The 20,936-nt window shown below is 32.8% G+C and overlaps 1 protein-coding gene across 2 annotated transcripts; it reads left to right on the forward strand.

Annotated features, from left to right (window-relative positions):
• The first annotated feature begins 1,391 nt into the window (after nt 1-1,391).
• Nucleotides 1,392-3,170, forward strand: LOC112772689 (methyl-CpG-binding domain-containing protein 7). 2 transcript variants are annotated; one of them, XM_025817660.2, is made up of 6 exons: nt 1,392-1,700; nt 1,772-1,885; nt 1,969-2,097; nt 2,176-2,286; nt 2,369-2,611; nt 2,796-3,170. In XM_025817660.2, exons 1-5 carry the CDS (start codon nt 1,422-1,424, stop codon nt 2,582-2,584), a joined length of 849 nt encoding a protein of 282 aa, XP_025673445.1. In that variant the 5' UTR covers nt 1,392-1,421; the 3' UTR covers nt 2,585-2,611; nt 2,796-3,170. The 2 variants fall into 2 exon arrangements, with proteins under 2 accessions (XP_025673445.1, XP_025673446.1); XM_025817661.2 differs by having other exon boundaries at nt 2,804-3,170.
• The last annotated feature ends 17,766 nt before the right edge of the window (nt 3,171-20,936 follow it).

Genomic DNA, 20,936 nt, shown 5'->3' on the forward strand with positions numbered 1-20,936 from the left:
TCCACGGTGCGCGTATGTGTGTAAATTTATTTCTCATTTTCACATATAAGTCTTGCATCCAATCCAATGCATAAAAAATAGGTGAAAATTCAGATACAGTCGATTTCACGTGAAGTTGATAGCTGAGAGCCGTTAGATGAAAATTTAGCCAAATCAATTAAATTATCTAACGACTCTTAATTATCAACTTTACGTAAAGTCGACTGTACCTGAGTTTTAACCTAAAACGTAATAACAAATAATTCTATTGTGCGTCAGTATACCAATCTAGAAACTAGAATGAATCGCACCTCTCGATCTTTCAGAGTTTCTGTGTCTTGCTTTATAATGAATTTGTATCATTTCATGTTCAAATAAATATGTCATGTTTATATATTTCTACATTCTACTGTTAATTTCTATTATCTTCACTTTTTGATTTTCTAGAATAATCAAATCGTTCACATTTAACGTATATATAGTTTAAGAAAAGCTTATGATAAATCAGGATAATGCTCTTTTTATTTTTTATTTTTTTAATTAGAAGAGACCAATGATGCTGTGAAGAGTAGTAATGGGAAAATATGGAATGGCGTGTAGTTTGGTCATTGGCGTAACGAATGAGTTGGACACGCCTCAAGTTGACAGTAGGGGTGACACGCCTCAAGTTGACAGCAAGGGTGTACATGGGTCAGGTCACATCGGATTTGTCTTAATTTAGACTCGACCGAAATATAGATCAGGCCTAATTTTTAAACCCTAACTCGATTTTAGATTCGATGAAATCTATGTACTTTCGGGTCGGGTGAAAACCGAGTCTTTAACATATAAAAATTGCCTAATCTCCAACCATTATTTCACAATTCACATAATAAAATTCACTTAAAAAAATATAACAAGAACCAACCATTTTCTAAAATTAAAGCATAACCTAATCAATACTAATATTGTCTAATAACACCAAATATTTAAATCAATACAAATAACGTAATATTATTCTAAAGTCTTATGCATTTTAAACATAAAACATTAACTTATAATCTTATAATGACTAATAACACAAAATATTAAAGTTTACAATATTTAAATTCCACATAAGAATAACTATCATCCATCACTAATAACACAAAATATTAATTGTGTATGATGACCGGGCCACCGGGTCGAGTTCGTGTGATCTAACCCGAAATAATGACCGGGTCTATTTTTGAGACCCTTATCCGATCCTAAACACAATGAAATCACACTAAATTAGCCCTTAAAGTGTTCGGGGCCGAGTCGAATCTTTGGGCCGGGCTATGTACACCCCTAGTTGACAGCAAGGATGATGAACGGGGATTATTTCTCTTGTTAAACGAGTGTCTGAAGAATGATTTTTTTTTAGTTGGGCTAATTGCTTTTTGGACTGGAGTTGGGCTGATTAATTTGGGTCGTAGAAAAAGATGAGATTGGGCCCATTTGGTGTGAGGCAGCTAAAATGCGTGAGTGAGAGAGTTACCGCCACGGCAGAGCACAACAGCATGGCGATGGCGACCCGTAAGTCCTTACGGAAAAGGCGGAACGTACTCGCAGAAGAAGAAGAAGAAGATGAAGAGAAGAGGGAAATGGAAATGCAGATAGTGTGCTTCTCACCACGGCAATATCAACATCCATTCACTCTTCCTCAAGGTTGGATTATCGAGCGAAAGCCCCGTCTCGCTAACCCTACAATAGTTGACAAGGTACCTTCCCTTCTTCTTCTTCTTCCATTCATATCCCTTTCTCAGATTTGATTTGATTTCTTCTTGATCAGTATTACCATGAGCCTGGCACCGGAAAGAAATTCCGTTCCCTCGTCGCTGTCCAGAGATACCTACTCGAACCACAAACAACCGAATTTCACGTCATCTCTCATCATCAAAACACGGTTACTCCTTCTCCTTCTTCTCTATTCTTCAATTACATTTCTGCCATTTCAAATTCTCATGTTTCGAAAACTTGTTTATGCAGTCTGGGACTGGCACTGAAAAGCAACGATTCCGTTCCTTGAGAAACGTAGAAAGATGTTTATCAGGTCAAACTGCATCTGCATGTACAGATACGCTCAAGGGGCCACCAACACCAACTAAACTTGCTCATGTAACTTCCTCACTTATTATTATGCACATGCAGTGCCATCAAAAATTCAGTACCTAACAATCTATGCTTTCTTTTCAGTCACTGATGAAATCCGCTGCAAATCAAAGTGATTGTGGTTTCACTACTTACCGCAGGGTTATGCAACATAAAGCCACTCCAGAACCATTGAGATGTTCTTTTCCATCTATGGTGAGTTTCAAAACCGAACGAGAAATGGCTACTGATTCACTGCTCTAACTGAATTTCATTTTTGTTTTTTTCTTCTACGAAGCATGCTGAAAAATCTGATTCTCCAAACAAATTTGGTTCGGGGAAGGACAACAGATCTTATATTCATAACTTACCACCACCACCAGAGAAAGTAACCTGGGTTCTTTCTGGTCCTGGCGGCTTCTGGAGCCCTTCAGTGGATGATTCTGTTGTGGCTGAATCTGAGAAGCTGAAATGGTCGGAAGCATTTGTATTATCAATCCATAATAAGAGATAGTATCTATTAATGGACTTAATGACAATGGTAAGGTTGGATATTTATCAGCTTCTACTTATGAGTTTACTTTTCATGAACTGACATTGTAAAATCCAGTTACATTCTCAGTGTAAAACAGTTTTATATTGACTGTGCATAGAAAGTAAATTCTTTCGGTTAAGTCCAAGCATTCTTTCAAAGGAACTGAGAGTGATTTGTTTCTTCCATTCAGCATTGCAGGATTTAGTTGGGAGAGTGTGAGGGTAAATGAAGCAGAGTTAGGGGACACGAAGCACTACAAGGACATATTGGTGAGCCTATGCTGCTACCATCAAGTCTTTTGGAGACTCTGCAGAGAATGTTACTCTATTTCACTGATTTTAGAGATTTACAGATGTATTTTCTGTCTACATGACTTATCCTTTTTGAGGTTAATTGGAGTTGCAACTTGGAAGCACTTGGACAAGGATCGGATAGGTGAAACTTGATAAACAATAGATCTGCTTAAGGATTAGGGACTGTGTTGATGGAGCTATTAAAGTTCGTTGCTAATTATAACTTTTGCTGATATAGCAACCTGTGTTGTATATGAACGTGTCTTCTATTTTGCTTGGTGTTACTATGATTATTCTAACAAACTAAACATAAAGAATATGGAAACTAATGTGATGTCTATATTTTTTTAAATTTGATAAGCTTGAATGGTGAAAGATAATTTAACATAATTCAATGGTGAACAAGAATTATTAACTTTTGTAGTTTGTGGATTTCTACTCATAGTCTGAGGATAAACCACATTCAGATGATAGCTTCAACTTCTTTCCTTCATCGCAGCGTTTGTAATATGATTCCTCAAACTCTAACCAATCTTGTATTATAGCTGCCAGCCAGTGGATATCTCCAATTCTCCATAAACCTCATGTCAGCCTGCAAATTAAAACCATGCTATGTTTATTGTTCTGATGAAGCCACCTATTAGTGTTTCTCCCAAGTGCAGATAAACACGGGATAATGTGAGTTGCATCGATTGCACAGCAGCAATTAGGGAGGCCTTGCATTCTCCCAAACTTGGATTTTATTGTGTACATCTCGGCTTCGGATGAGGACCAAGGCGAAGGCGGCGACTCGCCCTTTCCTCCATTGACTCCAAAAATTGCCAAGTGATTTGCTTAAAAGTTGACTAGTTTACCCCAAGCATCTCGGCGATTGTGGGTAACGACTTGCCGGATCCCAGTCTTGTGAGTGCCATAGCTGCTAGATGATAGTGTCATTGGCATCATACTGTGTTATTCACAAATGGTGCAGCGGTTGTCAATAAATCATCCTTAACAAGTTTGCATATGCAGTCCAAACTTATTGGAGGAGATCGTTGACCTGCCAAGCAACATGGGAAATATAAGTAGTAAACTTTATGTTAATAAACAATAAATAATGCAGACCTATATAGTGTTATATATAAAAAAACTGATTATTTGTTTTTTGGTGATGCATTCTTCTCTTCCAATGTGGGATATGCAACTTGCTACCAATTAATTTAGCCTTGAACTTTTTTCTAATATTATTCATTACCGGCCACTATATCTGTACCTGTAGAAAAAAATAAACCTTACTTAGCTTTGTCCTTATACTAATATATAATCCAAGTAGTACTTAATATATATTAGGATAAAGTATACTTTTAGTTTTTAAAGTTTGAAAAAAGTTTTAAAAATATTCATAAGTTTTATTTTGTTTTAATTTTGTCCCAAAAGTTTTTGATTTGCATCAAATATACACCTGACAGCTAATTTTTCAAAAAATTTAACACCGATTCAATAACAATTTCATAAGAACAACCCTTAACACAAGCAAATCAAGCATAATTTTCATGTATTATTGTTAGATTGGTCTTAAAATTTTTAAAAATTTAGCCGTCGAGGATATATTTGATGCAAATCGAAAATTTTTGGGATATTATTTAAACAAAATAAAATTTAGAAATATTTTTAAAATTTTTACCAAACTTTAAGAGTAAAAAATATACTTTACCCTGTATATTAATAGTATAAGGACAAAGCTTAGTACTTAACATAAGAACAAAAAAAAAAAAAGTAGTACTTAATATGCATAAATTTAGTACTGAAATAAAATAGAAGGGCTCAATGGTCATTATGCACTTAAGTTGTAGACTGTGTTATCCAATCATACGATTTTTTTTTTTTGGTGACTAATCATACGATTGTTATGATCAATTATTTAATGTTTTTTTTTTAATTGAATAAAATCTATCATTAAATTTTCCATCACACACATTTTTTGAGGTATTAGTAATTGAAGAAATGGTGGCATTTGGCCTTAAATTTATTTGCATTATTCCGTAAGTTTGACATCATGAGCAGATAATGCTAATTAAACTATTAAAGTGATCACACATATATACTTTTTTTTTTTGGACGGCCAGAGAGGAGAGAAGTTAACTTATCATGTTGAATTACTTGGTCCAAATGCAACCTGAAAAATATTTATATGTTCCAAAGAAAGGGACTGGGGAAAAGCCGAAAAGGGGAAGCAAGCTTAGAGTCCGATCCATAACATTAGTGATCAATAAAGTATATATCTATGGCCTTGTGGGAGTGGTATCTTATCATCATCATATTTATATGGTGGACTCACGAAGAATAATGATATCATCCATGACTTTAAAATAACTACAAGCGGTTCTAATCTCCTTTGCCTTTGTGCTCACCAAAGTGATATTTGCTTTTTTTTTTTTTTTCTTTTTTTCTTTTAACCATAAAATTTTATTGCAAGTGCTTCGTCATTACAATAGTCCCTGGTAGTCCCCACATAATTATCATAGTTTCTTTTTGTGGTTATCTATGATGTACTGACAGAAACACAAGATCAACACGTAAATTTTAAATTTTTATTAGAGATGAGAATATATATATATATATATATATATATATATATATATATATATATATATATATATATATATATATATATAAAATATAAAATATTTTTAAATAAATCATAATAATGTTTTGATATTTTATTAATATTAAAATATAAATTAATTTTTAATTATTTTTAATATTTTATTTAATTATATAAAAAAAATTTATTTTAATAAATAATAATATATATTATTTTTAAATTTATTTTAAAAATACATATTAAAAATAAAGTTAGATATGCTTACATATGATGATATTTAAGGATATATGTTTAAAGATATTCAAAATTTTTTTTATATTTTTATTAAGACACGGTTAAACACAATAAATACATTTGTTGAATGAGTGTTAATGAGTGTCATATCCAAAATGTGTCTCATACATAGATACGATAACTCAACAAAGTGTCCGTATATCAATACATATAAGCACCATGATTGACTACTTTTACATACACACATATTTATCCATTTTATCTCATTTTTTATATTTCATTCCATCTGCTACTTCAACTTTTACTATATATGCATGTCATGCTCCTCTCCTCCACAAGAATTGATATGGTAGTTACATAAAATCAAGAATGATGATCATTAGTAGTTTGTACGGGTGGGGCCGGTTTGAAAATAGGGTGAATATATATATCATTTTATGTGAATTATTTTTATATGATAGAACTATATGTGTATTATATCATTTTATTTATATTTAATGAACATAAACATATGACTATATCATGCAATTTTTTTAACCTGCGAGAAGCTATGATATAATGATATGTCCCATTTGCCTTGTAAGCCCAAATGGAAGCTTTATTCAGAATCACATACTTCAATAATGCATATAATTGCTATAATAATTATTAATAAACTCATTCTATGTACTTTTCTTAGTCACTTGATGATTTCTGTCTTAAAGGAAAACAAGCTTCTAGCTAATCATGCTTTGTTGTCAACGAAACTTTTGCTAGATTCCATTAATCTAGATTTGTGGTGAGGGTTCATCTATACTAATAAAAAAATAAATTAAATATTCTTCAATATATATGTTAAGGACCAGGTCCAGTCTAATTAACTAGCCGCTGGGTCGGGCCGCCACCTCTGACCCAAGCTCAAGCCATCCCTCACCAGGAAAAACCAACGAGTCGGTCTCCAGCACCCGACCCGAACGACGTCCGGCTTCACCACCTGTGCGAACCGGCATCACTCCTAGCAAACTGGTCGGGTCGTTTTTTTGGGACAACATTCGAAGTCCCAACCCGAAGTCCGGGACGATTAGCGTGGACAGGGACAGCTCACGAGCATCCTGACTAGTGGGTTAGGTTATCTTTGGGACCGCCTAACATAGTATATAAGGGGAGGTCAGCGCTCCCCCAAAGTACACATCATTTTACTTAATTTAGCTATCCTATCGTACGAATACTGACTTAAGCGTTGAAGTGTCCTTGCAGGTGGCCATCATCCCTTTTTGACAGTCCAACCGCCGGCTTCGCCAGTCTCCCACCTGAGTCCGAGGATCCGTTCAAGGTCGTCCTAGGATCACCTCTTTTTTCCCGACACAACCTGATCCGTCGAGTACCCGACAACATCAGGTACCGAACAATATATATATATATATAGCAGGATTTGAATTTCCGAGTGCATGCATATATGCAGCTTTATTTCTCCTTTTTTATTCTCCAAAGAATACTCCCAAAAGTTGTTAACTCATTGATATGTTTACCAAAATAAAACTCTGACATATATGCTTCTATAAGCATATACTCATTGATGAACACATCAAAAACAAATTAAAAATGTCACAGATTCGATCATGATGACACGTGTGAAATTGTGGGTATGCATTTATATTAAGATGGTTAAGGCCACAGGGGTAACATTCTAATTGATGGATTCTACTATATATGACAATAACCTTTGTTATTTTTATGAATACAATTGTACGATGCTAATTTTTATTACATATTTCTTAGATTGGATCTGCTTTGATTATTAACTTATGATCCTTCCTGAAATGATGCCCATGATAAGTTGCGTGTGCTATCCACTAATCAAAGCTAAGCGAGCAACACAATATGCTTAATTATGCGCTCATGCTTTCCACTAAATATAAATATGTCGAACTCTTTTTGTATTGTATATCATATTAATTCATAATTTTATTAGAAGATTATATTTAATCCAATAAGTATATAAATTTATGAATTAGTTTTAAATTTGAGTGTATATATGTGTGTATATGTGCGTGCACATACGAGTGTATTTGTGTGTGTATAATTTACAATATTATCTTCTAACCACAAAGAAGATGATGACATAATAAAACTTATAAGAGAGTTATATATGTACATCCCATTTTAGGAAAAGTATTTGGAACCAAAAGGTTACCGGCCAAAAACTAAACAAAACCACATTAATTTATATTAATAATTAATTTTAAATTTTTTAAATTCAAAATTTAAAAAATTTAAAATTCATTAACTAAACCTAATTGAAACCTATAAAAACCTTCCTCTTCTCTCTCACATTAACCTACCCACCTCTAACAATCACACACACAAACCTCTCTCTCTTTTACCATTAAGCTCTCTCCGCCTCCCCACCGCAACCCACTCCTCCATGGCTTCCACTTCTATTTTGTAGCAGTGAACATAACATTTCGAAACAAAGCAGGACCAAGCAAGGTTGAACAAAGCTCTCTCTCACATGACTGCCACATTTATGGCACCATTGATTTTATTTTCGGTAACGCCGCCGTAGTCTTCCAAAATTGCAACATCTTCCCCCGCCTCCCTATGACCGGCCAATTCAACTCAATTACCGCACAAGGCAGAACTGATCCCAACCAAAATACCGGAATCTCCATACACAACGCAACGATTCGACCCGCTGACGATTTGGCCCCTCGTGTTGGTGTTGTGAAAACGTACCTTGGTAGGCCGTGAAAGCAATACTCGAGGACAGTTTTATCAAAAAATATAAAAAAAAAACATTCATTTAATACGAAAAAAAACATCCTAATACTTAACAAAAGAAATATTTAATTATATTTTAGCAAAAATAAGTAATTATTTATAAAATTTAAAAAAAATATAAAATTTTTAAAGAAATAGACACATTCATATTTACAATACAAAAAAATTCGAAAAATATATAAAAAAACATCTATTTAGTATGAAAAATAAACATTCTGATACTTATCAGAAGAAACATCCATATATATTAACTCGTATAAATTTTGGATTCACCAAAAATATTTTGACTGGTTTTTTGGCTAATCCCCTTTTGATTCCCTAGCATTGCTCCCCATTTTATCGTGTGTAATTCTTACGTATAATATGAAATTAAAAACAATTATTCTAGTATTTTTTAAAAATTAAAGGATAAATTGTCTTATTTTTTATTTAAACCTTAATTTCAGAAGGAAATCGGAACAATTGTTTAATAAAAGAGTAACTTTTTTATAAATTAAATTATAGTTAAATATAATAAAATAAATAAATGATTATCAATGATTGTTGTGAAAACTCATGTTTTGAGTGCAGAATTTGTGAAGGTGAATGAGAAGAGTTGAGAGAGAATACTTAAAATATGCAGAATTAGAAATAAGATAATGGAATTAATGATGAATCACACTCAATTCAATTATACAATGGCATTTATATACACAACTAAAAATATAACTAATTTTTAATTATAACTAACAAACTCAGATTAACATCTAACTCTAGATAAGTTATTCAGTACTTAAATAATAATTGTAGCATAACTGTCTTTGTATATATATATCAGTAAGTTATGTAATAATGCATTACTCTATCTCTTTTATTATTAGTGAATGAGCTCTATTATCCATAATTATAGAATAAAAGTTTTGTATTACATGAAAAATAACATAATCTCTTTTTGATGGAATGAATGGAGGAGGAGCGGAAGAGGCCCATTGTGTTTGATTATGTGGTGTGTCAGCGTTGGAATGGCAATAGCAAATTCAAATTGAAGTGCGAAACATTAAACATAAAATTGTACGTGATAAATCAAGTCGGGTTGGTTTAGTGGTTAGTTCATTAATTCGTGTGTAGATTCGAATTTCGTTTTATACATTCAGTAATTTATTAGTCAATGATAAATCTTAAATAAAGTTTTGATTCATCACCAATTAGTTATTGTCTTGTCGAGATACTATATAAAAAAAAAACAGAAATTCTTCGCATACAAGTGATTAAGGCTTGTAAGTCTTACAAGTTCAATTAAAACTAACGCTCAAAACGCGCTTTGAATCTCTTCTTCCTCTTCGTCTTTTTCTTCTTTTCTTTCGTTTCTTGCCTTCTCTTTCTCCTTCTTCTTCGTCTTGCGGCACGTTCTTCTTCCTCTTCTTCTTATTCTTTTTCTTTTCTTTCGTTTCTTGCCTTCTCTTTCTCCTTCTTCTTCTTCTTACTGCACGTTCTTCTTCATTGTCTTCCTCTTCTTCTTCATTTACGTGTTTTTCTCTCTGTTTTCTTTTCTCGTTATTCTCGATTTCCATTGTTTTTTGACATCAAGCTCTGAAATCGTTTTTGAAGAAGAAGAAGCAGCAGAAGATGAGGAGGAGAAAGAGAAAAAGTTCTGAATTATGCATAAGGTGTACTTCAACGAATTTTGGGTGTAGTTTTGTAATCCTTTGGGTGTATTTCTGTAATCTTTTGGGTGTATTTCTATAATCGTTTGGGTGAATTCCTGTCACCGTTTGGTATATTTCTGTAATTCTTTGGGTATATTTCTGTAATCGTTTGAGTGTATTTTTGTAATCATTTGGGTGTATTTTTGAAGTTCCATTATCTTCAAAACGATTTCAAAGCTTGATTTCAAAAACCATGAAAATCGAAAAAAGAAGAGGAAGAGTCGTTCATAATACATAGTGAGTGTAGCGCTTTTAAAACAGAAAACTGTTGAATAACGCATTAAAAGGCCAATATGTGTAACAACTTGTAAGACTTGTAAGTCAAAAAGACTTGTATGTGTAGCAGGCCTCTAAAAAAAATTTGTATGTAGCAGTCATCACATTAGTTGATCCCCCTAAGAGTTTGAAATTGGAACAGGGAAGAGCCAGGTTATAGAAAGTGACACACAAGACCACACAACTTGTGGAATTAATTATAGCCTCTACGCTTAGATAACACTAATAAGAGCTTATATTCTTTACTTTCATCAAAGAAGATTAACATACATATTGCTAATTAAAAAGAAAAATTTTGGATCGAAGAATGTTAAAAAGCCAAAAAAAAAAGAAAAAGAAAGGGCTTGAAAAAGATAAATCTGATTATCATAGTCATCGTATATAAACTAATTTAAATATCAGAATATCTTTATAGAAAAATTTAACGAATTGACGAGTTCTTGTATATCATCAAAGTTGAAAAGATAAAAAAACTCCAAACACTTACGTTTATATCAGGGATAGGAATTTGGTCACATAATCTGTTTGCATATATATCATTTTCGAAGATTGAATAATGATCAGAATGAAACTATAATTTCCAAAGGTGCAAGGCTGTTAATAAACTTTTTGTGACCCAAATTGGCAAAAAAGAAGGAAAAAAGTGTGAGGGCACCCAGACAAAACACGAAATTAAAGTAGTAGGACTAAGTGCCATGCAAATAAATTAAAATAAATACCATCTTAATCCGGGAAGGACCATTAATTATGATCTGAATTTCATCAACTAAAAAAGATCAATTCAATTGAAATCATATAATTACCTGTATTATCATCTATAAACCATTTAATATAGACAAGTTTGCTTATTTTACAAATAAGATTTTTGTGGTGATTGAAACAAATTACAAGAGGACACATGGGACCACTTTCCATTATGTTCTAATAAGTAATAATAAACACTTAAGATAAAGAAACACCGAGAAGATAAAATTAAGTGCTCTGCCCACAAAAATGGTGGCATACACGTCACCAGCTAACAGATTTTTGGCTACCCTGACTCAACTAAAACCAATACACAAACTCACAATTCTTAATTCCATTTGCATCTTTTCCATTGGTTCAAGTATTCCAATGGAGTTTAATTAAATCAAACCTAGAATTGAAATTAAAGCTTTGATTATATACATATATATATTTTTAAATGTGTCGACTGTAGTTAGTTCTTTTTTTTATAATATAATCTTATCTTTATCTTTGAAAAACGATAGCATTGTTAATAAGCACCACAAATATAGTGTGAGTGGTGTTAGTATAAACGCAGACAAATGATGCAATATTCCACTCTGCATATCTACTTATCAACTTAAGTTGTGGCTCACAACCATTACACTGTACATATAATTTCCAATATGTAGCACTCTCGAATCATAGGGAAGCAGGCATGAATTCTTTATCCAATTACAATTCACTGAATAATTCTTTGTTTCTTAGTAATTTTTCTTTCCTCCCTCCACTCAGAGTATGTGAATGTGACCTATTTTGGATCCTTGTAAATAGTTGTCTATGTTGGTAAATAGTGTATGGGGACTAGTCATAACAAAATTGACAAAATATATATCGGGAATATGATGATGTAAGGAATGAATGATTGATTTGTATCAATCGTCAAATTCCCAAATCATGGTTTTGGTTTCGGAATTTCAAGTAAATTTACCTGACACTGTGTAATGATATTGACAAGAGTATAATTAAGCTTTTGGGTGAAAATTAAAATAAGAGTTAATAGTCAAAATCGTTCTTGAAAGATACTCTGATTTTCATTTTGGTTATCGAAAGATAAAATTAATCAAAATTATCTCCAAAAGATACACGACTTAGTCACGTTAGTCCTTCCGTCAGTTGAATGATGACGTGTCACGTGGCATGATGACGTGATAAGTTAATGACACGTGTCACAAGATGATTGGTTGACATGTATTTTTTACTTTTTTTATTATGTCTTTTAAGTAAAATGTTCAAAATTAAAGATATGGTTTCTTGAATTTTTTATTGTGATTTTTAACATTGTAAAGTCTTGTTCCTTTTGTCTATTTTAATTTCATGTATGCATAAGACTATATATTAGATTTCAAAACACACTTCGTTTCTCTTTTTCTACTTCTTTATAGTTATAAGAAAACAATTTAACTAGGTATCCTTTAAAAATGGTATAATATTTATTATTTAACCTTTTATTACAATAATTTAAAAAAAATTAAAATAAACACATCTAAAAATTATGAATAAATTTATTGTTTTTTTAAAATTAAATACACAATCAAAATACAATCTAAAAAAACTAAAATTTAAAATTTAAATTTTAAATTTCTGTTTTAGATTTAATATATTTAATTATTAATATATTATAATTTAAATATACATCTAAAAATCAAATTATTCAAAATTCAAAATTTTGATTTTAAAATTATAAAATAAACCTTAAACTATCAAATTATTAACTAAACCCGTACAAAACACTCAAAGAAGAACTCAGAGACGCACATCGAGAAGTCATCCCCCGCCGTCGTTCATCCGCACCACCTCCCTCTTCCGCGCTCATCCTCAACGCTGCCTTTCTCCTTCTCGGCACATTCTCCTTTGTCAACACTCATCTTCGTCGCCGCCTTCCTCCTCCTCGTCACCGTTCGTTCGCATCAACGTTCCCGTTCGTCCACGCAAAAAACTTATTTAAGGTTTGGATGGGTCTCTGATAGGGATGTCAATGGGGCAGGGCGGGGGCGGGGGATGCCTCCCTGCTCCCCATCCCCGCCCTCAGATTTGTTCCCCATCCCCGCCCCATTCCCCGCCGTGGGGGAATATTGATCCCTATCCCCATTCTCCACGGGGCCCCATTTCCCGCGGGGACCCCATTCCCCATCTACATAATAATTCTAACTAATTATTAATTTTCATATGAATAGAGTTGCAAGTATCTATCTTATACAAAAACTGCAAGATTTTATACAAAAAGTCTAAATGATACGATGGTGACTTCTCTCGAAATAACGCAATAGGGGGACGCAACGACGAGTCAAAGGACAAAACAGTGGACGAGGTAAGAGACGTGGCAACAGAGAGGAGAATGGACACGACGGCAGAGTTATGAAAAAGAATGCCGCAAATAGAAATTACGACGCGATAAGGGTGATGGCACAGTGAGGTGTGACGATTCGGTGAGAAGGACGACGAGGGGGTGGCTGCAGAGAGGTTAGATGGAGTATGGACAGCCTTAGGGATCTTTGAATTGAAGAAGGGTTATGCAAATAAAGATTATGAGTTTTGGGTTTCTATATATGTGTGTGTGAGAAATGACTAAAAAACATATATGAGAAATAAACTATTAAGAAAAATTTAAGGAATTCATAAATTTCGGGGAATAGCGGGGACGGGGCGGGGATCCCCGCTCGGGTCCCCACGCCTGCTTCGGGGGAATTTTGTCCCCCATCCCCATCCCCGTGGGAAAAATTCCCCACAATCGGATCCCCATTCGGGGCAGTCCCCGCAGGGATCCCCACGTCTCGGGGAATTTTGCCATCCCTAGTCTCTGACACCATTATTTTTTTATTATTCTGTATAAATTTTGATTTTTTTGAAATAAAAAATCGAATAAAATGGCCTGAAGAGATTTTCATATATATTGCAATGTTAAATTATTTTTGCACGTGCAATTTCTGTATTTTGGAAGTGTTTTAAAAATATTTTTTGTATAACTTCCTAAATTTAGATGTGTTACAATTATTTTTTAATGTTTAAATTTAGATTTTAGATTTATGATTTTAGATGTGTTTTAAAAATATTTTCCGTATAACTTCATAATTTTAGATGTGTTGCAATCGTTTTTTAATGTTTAAATTTAAATTTTAGATTTATGATTTTAGATGTGTTTTAAAAATATTTTTTGTATAACTTACTAATTTTAGATGTGTTACAATTGAAAAAAAAACTACAATTAAAAATATTTTAGTTTGTGTATATAATTATATTCGACCATTCATAAAACAGATCCTGCATTTTATCAAAGGTACAATAAGTAAGGGATTAATTTTTTTCTAAATGCATTGATTTTAAAAAATTTTTTCTGTCGATACAAATTAAAATATTAAAGAAGAAAACCGTGTTCCAGAGAGAAAAGAAACATAAAAAAAGGAAATAATAACTAACTATGAAATATGTAGGAAGTTAGAGAAATTTTAGTTTTTAAAATTTAAATTAATTTTAATTATAAATTATAAATGTGTATTCTAAAAAATAGGAATATATTTTAATTAAAAATTAATTAAATAATATTAAAAACTGATCAAAAGCTGAATTTTGTTGTACAAGTAGCATTTTTTATAAGAAAAATGTAGTTATTGAAAGTTAGTAATAATTCATAAAAAATAAGGAATCATAATCGAAATATAACATCTAAAATCCGATTTATAGAGTTACAACCTAATTATAACAATTGGATCAATATATCTTAAAGAAGGTTTTGTCTATAGTGAGAAAAGTAGCAAGAAGATCTTAAAGGACCAAAAATATTCCATTCTAGTGACTCAGATTGGGACCGTATAAAGGGGGGTATGAATTTAAAAATTTGGCCCTCAACTTGTGCAAATAGCAAAATACACCAATTGGATTAAGCAAAGTACTGATCATTTTTTGTAAATTACATGATAATAAACAAGGCTAAGAATTTGATGGTCCCACAACGTTTGGACCATTAAATGGTCCCAAAATAAAATATATTTTTTAAGTTTTTTTAATAATTGTTAAATAGTTATTTTTTAATTTTAATTACAAATTAATCCCATATATTTTATTTAATCATAAAAATTATTTTTTATTTTATAAATTATTATTTTATCATTAATCTATTATATTTATTAACAATCAAAAACAAAAACAATAACGAATTAGATGTTTTATTGATCGTAATAAATTTTTTGGTTATTTCAATCGATTAAAAGATTATATTTGATCCGTGCCGTTCGTCCAGAGCTGTGAAATCATGTTTCTTTGAAAATCAATCGATTTGATTATCAAAACAATCGATTGAATTTCAGGTTTCGCATAACACAATCGATTGGACTACAGGTTGTTATCACAAAACAATCGATTGAAAATTGCAAGGCAGCATGGTTTTTGCAAAAATCAATCGATTAGTCATATTACCCAATCAATTGAACGATGACTAAAATGTGGGTTTTTAATAATTCAATCGATTGCTTATACTACCCAATCGATTGAATGCTTCAAAACAACCCGAGTCTCAAAATTCAATTGATTGGTTGTGTTACCCAATCGATTGAATTAATCAAAACAATTTGGATTTGCCAAATTCAATCAATTGATTGTGCTACTCAATCGATTGAAAGTTTCAAAGTAACTTGAGGTCTCACAATTCAATCAATTGGTTGTGTTACCCAATCGATTGAAGTTTGTACGTGACTTCCAATTCAATCGATAGGTATGAGAATTCAATCGATTGGGAAGTGATGTAAATGTGTTTTTTTCTGCATTCAATTAATTGGTAATGTAATCCAATCGATTAAAATTTGAAATTCGCTATCTTTTAAACTCAAACCATGCGTATTCACTCTCTCTCCCTGTTTTAAAACATCATAATATCATTTCTACACCTCTTTCCTCTCTCTAAAATTCAGAAAGCTTCTCTCTTCTTCTTCTCCAATCTCACCAACATCCACTCCAAACTACATACATATTATTAATCCTCATCCAAATTCTTACAAAACCCACTAAATCAATGATGTACTTCTTAAATAGAAATTTATTGCTTCGTGGCTTTTAAAATTTTTCTTTATTCTATGCACTATAGAAATATTTTAGTTTAAAAAACTCATATTTTTATGATGAAGTAATGTCATTTTTATTTATTATTTTAGCAACGTAACAATGCCATACGAATATTATGTCTTGTGAATTATATTTTATTTTATATAATTAATTTATGTAAACAAAATTCCAATAATTTATAGCGTGTTTAGCTAAAAATTATCACATATCTTATTAATTAAAATTAATTCTTTCAAAAATTTTTAAAAATTTAAAAATAAATTATAAATTATTAATTATTTGAAAGACACAGTATCCTTATAGAATACAAGATATAAGATATCTTTATAAAATTTTTCTTTTAACAACGTAAATTTAGAAAAAAATTAATATTTTTTACAAGAAAATAATATCTAAAGTACATAATGTGATTACCAAAACATAACTACGTAAGTTATTATTAATATAAAAATATGAATGTTAAATATATTAATATAAAAAAATAAATAAATTTTTTTAAAAATAAATATAGAAATTATTATATAAAAACTAATTTGAAAGGTACAATGACTTGAGGGTATGATATTAAATTAGTTAGGTAAAAAATATTAGCGAATTAAACAATTAAGACATAGATCTATTACATAGTGAAAAATAATACATATAAAATTATTAAATTATATAATATTTTTTTATTTTTAAACACAAATCTTATATATAAGTATAGTTTCTTAAAGTTTTGGGGGGTCCAGACCACTACTCGCCCCCTCTAGATCCGTCCCTGATTGCTAGCTAATTAATAATAAAAAATAATAAAATCTATTTACTTTTTAGTATTTCTCAATGTCTGTGAATTATTAAAAGATAAAAAAATATTTTTCATTACACAATCAATTTCATGAATAAAGTATCGAAACGAAGAATTGCAAAATTAGAGATTCTATTCATTGACCTCGATTTTGTAATCAAAACGATGGATTGTTTTCTGAATACTACAATAAAAAAAATTGATTCAACCTTTGCTGTTACTTAACAAGAGAGTCTGCTGATAATTAGTTAGAGAAAACTGATTAGAGTAGTTAGATATTTATGCTAATCAGTAGTTAGCCAGCTGTGTATAAATATAGGTAGATCAGTTATGTAAATGTGTGATTCATCATTTAATACAAGTTCACATTTTCACTCCTTCTTCTCTCTGGTTTTTCTATCCCCTGCATTATTTTCCCGTTCTCATGCGCAACCTTCAACATGGTGCGGCGAGCAATTGAAGAGAGAGTGGCTTGATCTTCGATTCACGAGCATCAATCGTGGTTGGAGAGAGATGATGGATCCAGGTTCCTCTTCAAGACTGATTTCTCTTGGTTCAAGTTCTCTTCGAGCGTTCTGATTTCTTTTTTCCAAGATTCTTCGATTTCCGATCTCATCTCTTTCTGCAATTTCTTCTTCTCCTACAACTTCTTCTCCTCTTTCAAACTCACACCACAAAGCTTGATGAGAGCCTAATTACTTCCTAGTTTGACAAGTCATATCGAAGCGATTAGGTGTTCCGATCAACGAGATTGAAAGAGGAAGGTTCAGATCTGTGCACCAGATCCACAGTTTCCGTCGTTATGAGCTCCGATTCAAGTTCTAGTGGAGTGCAATTTCTCGCCATGGACGCAACTTAGTTTGCTGCATTCTTTAATCAGATCGCCGTGATCCAATCGCACATCAGCAAAAGCGCGAATCCGAGTTAGGATCCTACAAATCCGTACTTCATTCTCCCTTTTGAGAGTCCAGGTATACCTCTCACTTCTGTTGTTCTGACTGGATCGAACTATGGAGCCTGGAGTAGAGCTATGCTGTTAGCTCTCAAATAAAAAAATAAGCTGAAATTCATAGATGGTAGTATTGAGAAACCGGATAGCTCAGATCTATTGTTTGAGGCGTGGGAGAGGTGCAACACATATGTCGTTGGTTGGATTAACCTCTCACTAAGCTCGGATATCTACCAAAGTGTCTTGTGGAACAATTTAGCCTATGAGATATGGGATGAGCTAAAGCACAAATATTATCAGGGGGACAAATTTCGAGTTGCTGAATTATATGAGGAAGTGTATGCACTCAGACAAGGAGACATGAATGTGACAAATTACTATACCAAGCTCAAGTCAATTTGGAAAGAAATCGACAATTTCAGAATCTTGCCATAATGTAACTGTGATAAAAGGTGTTCATGCGCCTTATCTATAATTAGGAAGCAAAGAGAGGAAGATAAGGTGACAAAGTTTCTTCGATGTTTAAATGAACAACACTCCACTGTTCGATCACAAATAATGCTCATGGATAGTTTACCAAATCTGAATGCGGTCTTTGCTATGATCACGCAGCAAGAACGGCAGTTTCTCAGTCCTGACTCTACCTCGGACATTAAGGTTTTGGCTAGCTCTGCTCATCCCTTGAACACTGTGTCGCCTTCACTAGGCAGAGGGAGAGGGAGAGGCAGAGGAGGTAGATTTCATCCTGGGAGAGGACAAGGTGGCAGAAGTAGGCTGCAGTGTACTTTTTGCAACAAGACTGGACATAGTGTTGATACCTGTTACAAGAAACACGGATTCTCCCCAAACTTTAGACAACGATATGAATACTCCAACTCTCAAAACACTGCCACACCAGTCCTCAATTGCATGTCAGCAAATGCAGGTACTGAGGGTATTAATGATGAGCTCGGTACCAGTCAAGGCCAATTGGGAGCGAGTGAAATCACAGGGGCTGGATTCACTCCAGATCAAAGGGAAGCCCTACTAGCTCTACTTAGCAAGCAAGAAGTCAAGCATATCCATAGTGTCAGCCAGATTATAACACAACCTCAACCATCAACTCATCAAGGTAGAATGGTTCATCTTTTGCATTTCAATTCTCACATACAGGCTCTAGATGTATGCATTCAAAAACATAAATCCTGGGTAATAGACACTGGTGCCACGGACCATGTCTCATATAACATCAAAGATTTCAAAGATTTTCGAAAAAATTGAACCAATAATTGTTAGATTACCCAATGGTGCCCACACCACCAGCTGCATCATGGGCACAATTGTGTTTTCTGGCACATTATTTCTCGCAAATGCATTATACATCCCTTCATTCAATTTTAAACTAATCTCAATCTCAAAACAGACATCATCATTACATTGCAAAATGAGTTTTACTGATGAAATGTGTGAGATACAAGATCGACACACTTTGAAGATGATTGGTGCAGCTAGAAATATTGATGGTCTATACATTTTGCACCACGAGATTCAAGGACCAACACATACACCACACATTACTGCACTCATCCCTCATACATCTCAGAAAAATTTGTGGCATGATAGACTAGGACATCCATCTAATAATAGGTTAGCAACACTGAAACAACAGTTTGAATTTGTAGATTGTTCAATAAGCAAGGAGCCATGTAATTCTTGTCATCTTGGCAAGCAAAAGTGGTTAGCATTTCCTCATAGTGTTTCTATCGCTGAAAATGTACTTGAGTTGATTCATTTGGATATTTGGGGCCCGATCTCCATTCCTTCTTTTTCTGATCACAAATATTTTTTGTCAGTTGTGGATGATAAATCCAGATTTACATGGATTTTTCTTATGAAAACCAAGGCTGAAATAGCTTAATTAGTGAAGAATTTTATTATTTTTGTCAAAACTCAGTTCAATACAATGGTAAAAATAATCAGATCTGATAATGGTGCTGAATTTTCAATGCCTTCATTTTATAACAATTTTGGAATTTTGCACCAACGATCTTGTGTTGAGACACCACAGCAGAATGGAATTGTTGAGCGAAAGCATCAACACATTCTAACTGTGGCTCGCACCATTATTATTCATTCTCACCTGCCCAAAATCTTTTGGAGCTATGGTGTTGAACATGCGGTCTATTTGATTAACAGGTTGCCCTCACCATTCTTGACCAACCGGACACCCTATCAGGTTTTATACAATGCTCCACCGAATCTACTTCATCTTCGGGTGTTTGGTTGTCTTGCTTATGCTAATACTATTATGCATAACAGAACCAAACTTGATCTAAGAGCAAGAAAATGTCTGCATCTTGGATTCAGGGAGGGTGTTAAGGGCTATCTGTTATTTGACTTACAAACCAAAGCATTCTTCACTTCTAGAGATGTTCAATTTTATGAAGATTTGTTTCCATACTTTGAGGTTGAGGCTCAAAATGAAAATGCTAAGACTCAATCTGAAAATACTAACACCAATTTTACAAATGAAAAATTTTCAGCTGACCAATTGTATATCACAAATCCAAACAATAATGCACATACACTCAATCAGGATCACATGATTCAGAATCATATTCAACATTCATCTCCTATGCATTCTAGTATTCATTTAAATAGTCTAGACAAAGATAGCATCTCACCTTCAATGCCCCATGATAGTCCCATGCATCATTTGAAAGCTTTTAACAATCCTGACCATACATCACACACAAATGTAGACACAAGTCCTAGATTAGATACACAGGTGCATGATTCACCTAGTCTCCCTACTCGTGTTATGCTGAGAAGATCCACAAGAATTTCAAAACCGCCAGCTTACTTGAAAGATTACAAATGTATGACAGCCATCAATGAAAATTCAATAACCATGCAAAACCTTCAAAGATATCCTATCTCAATTTTTTTATCCTATCATTCTAT

Source organism: Arachis hypogaea, chromosome 18, assembly GCF_003086295.3.
Source record: "Arachis hypogaea cultivar Tifrunner chromosome 18, arahy.Tifrunner.gnm2.J5K5, whole genome shotgun sequence".
In the NCBI taxonomy this organism is placed as follows: Eukaryota; Viridiplantae; Streptophyta; class Magnoliopsida; order Fabales; family Fabaceae; genus Arachis; species Arachis hypogaea.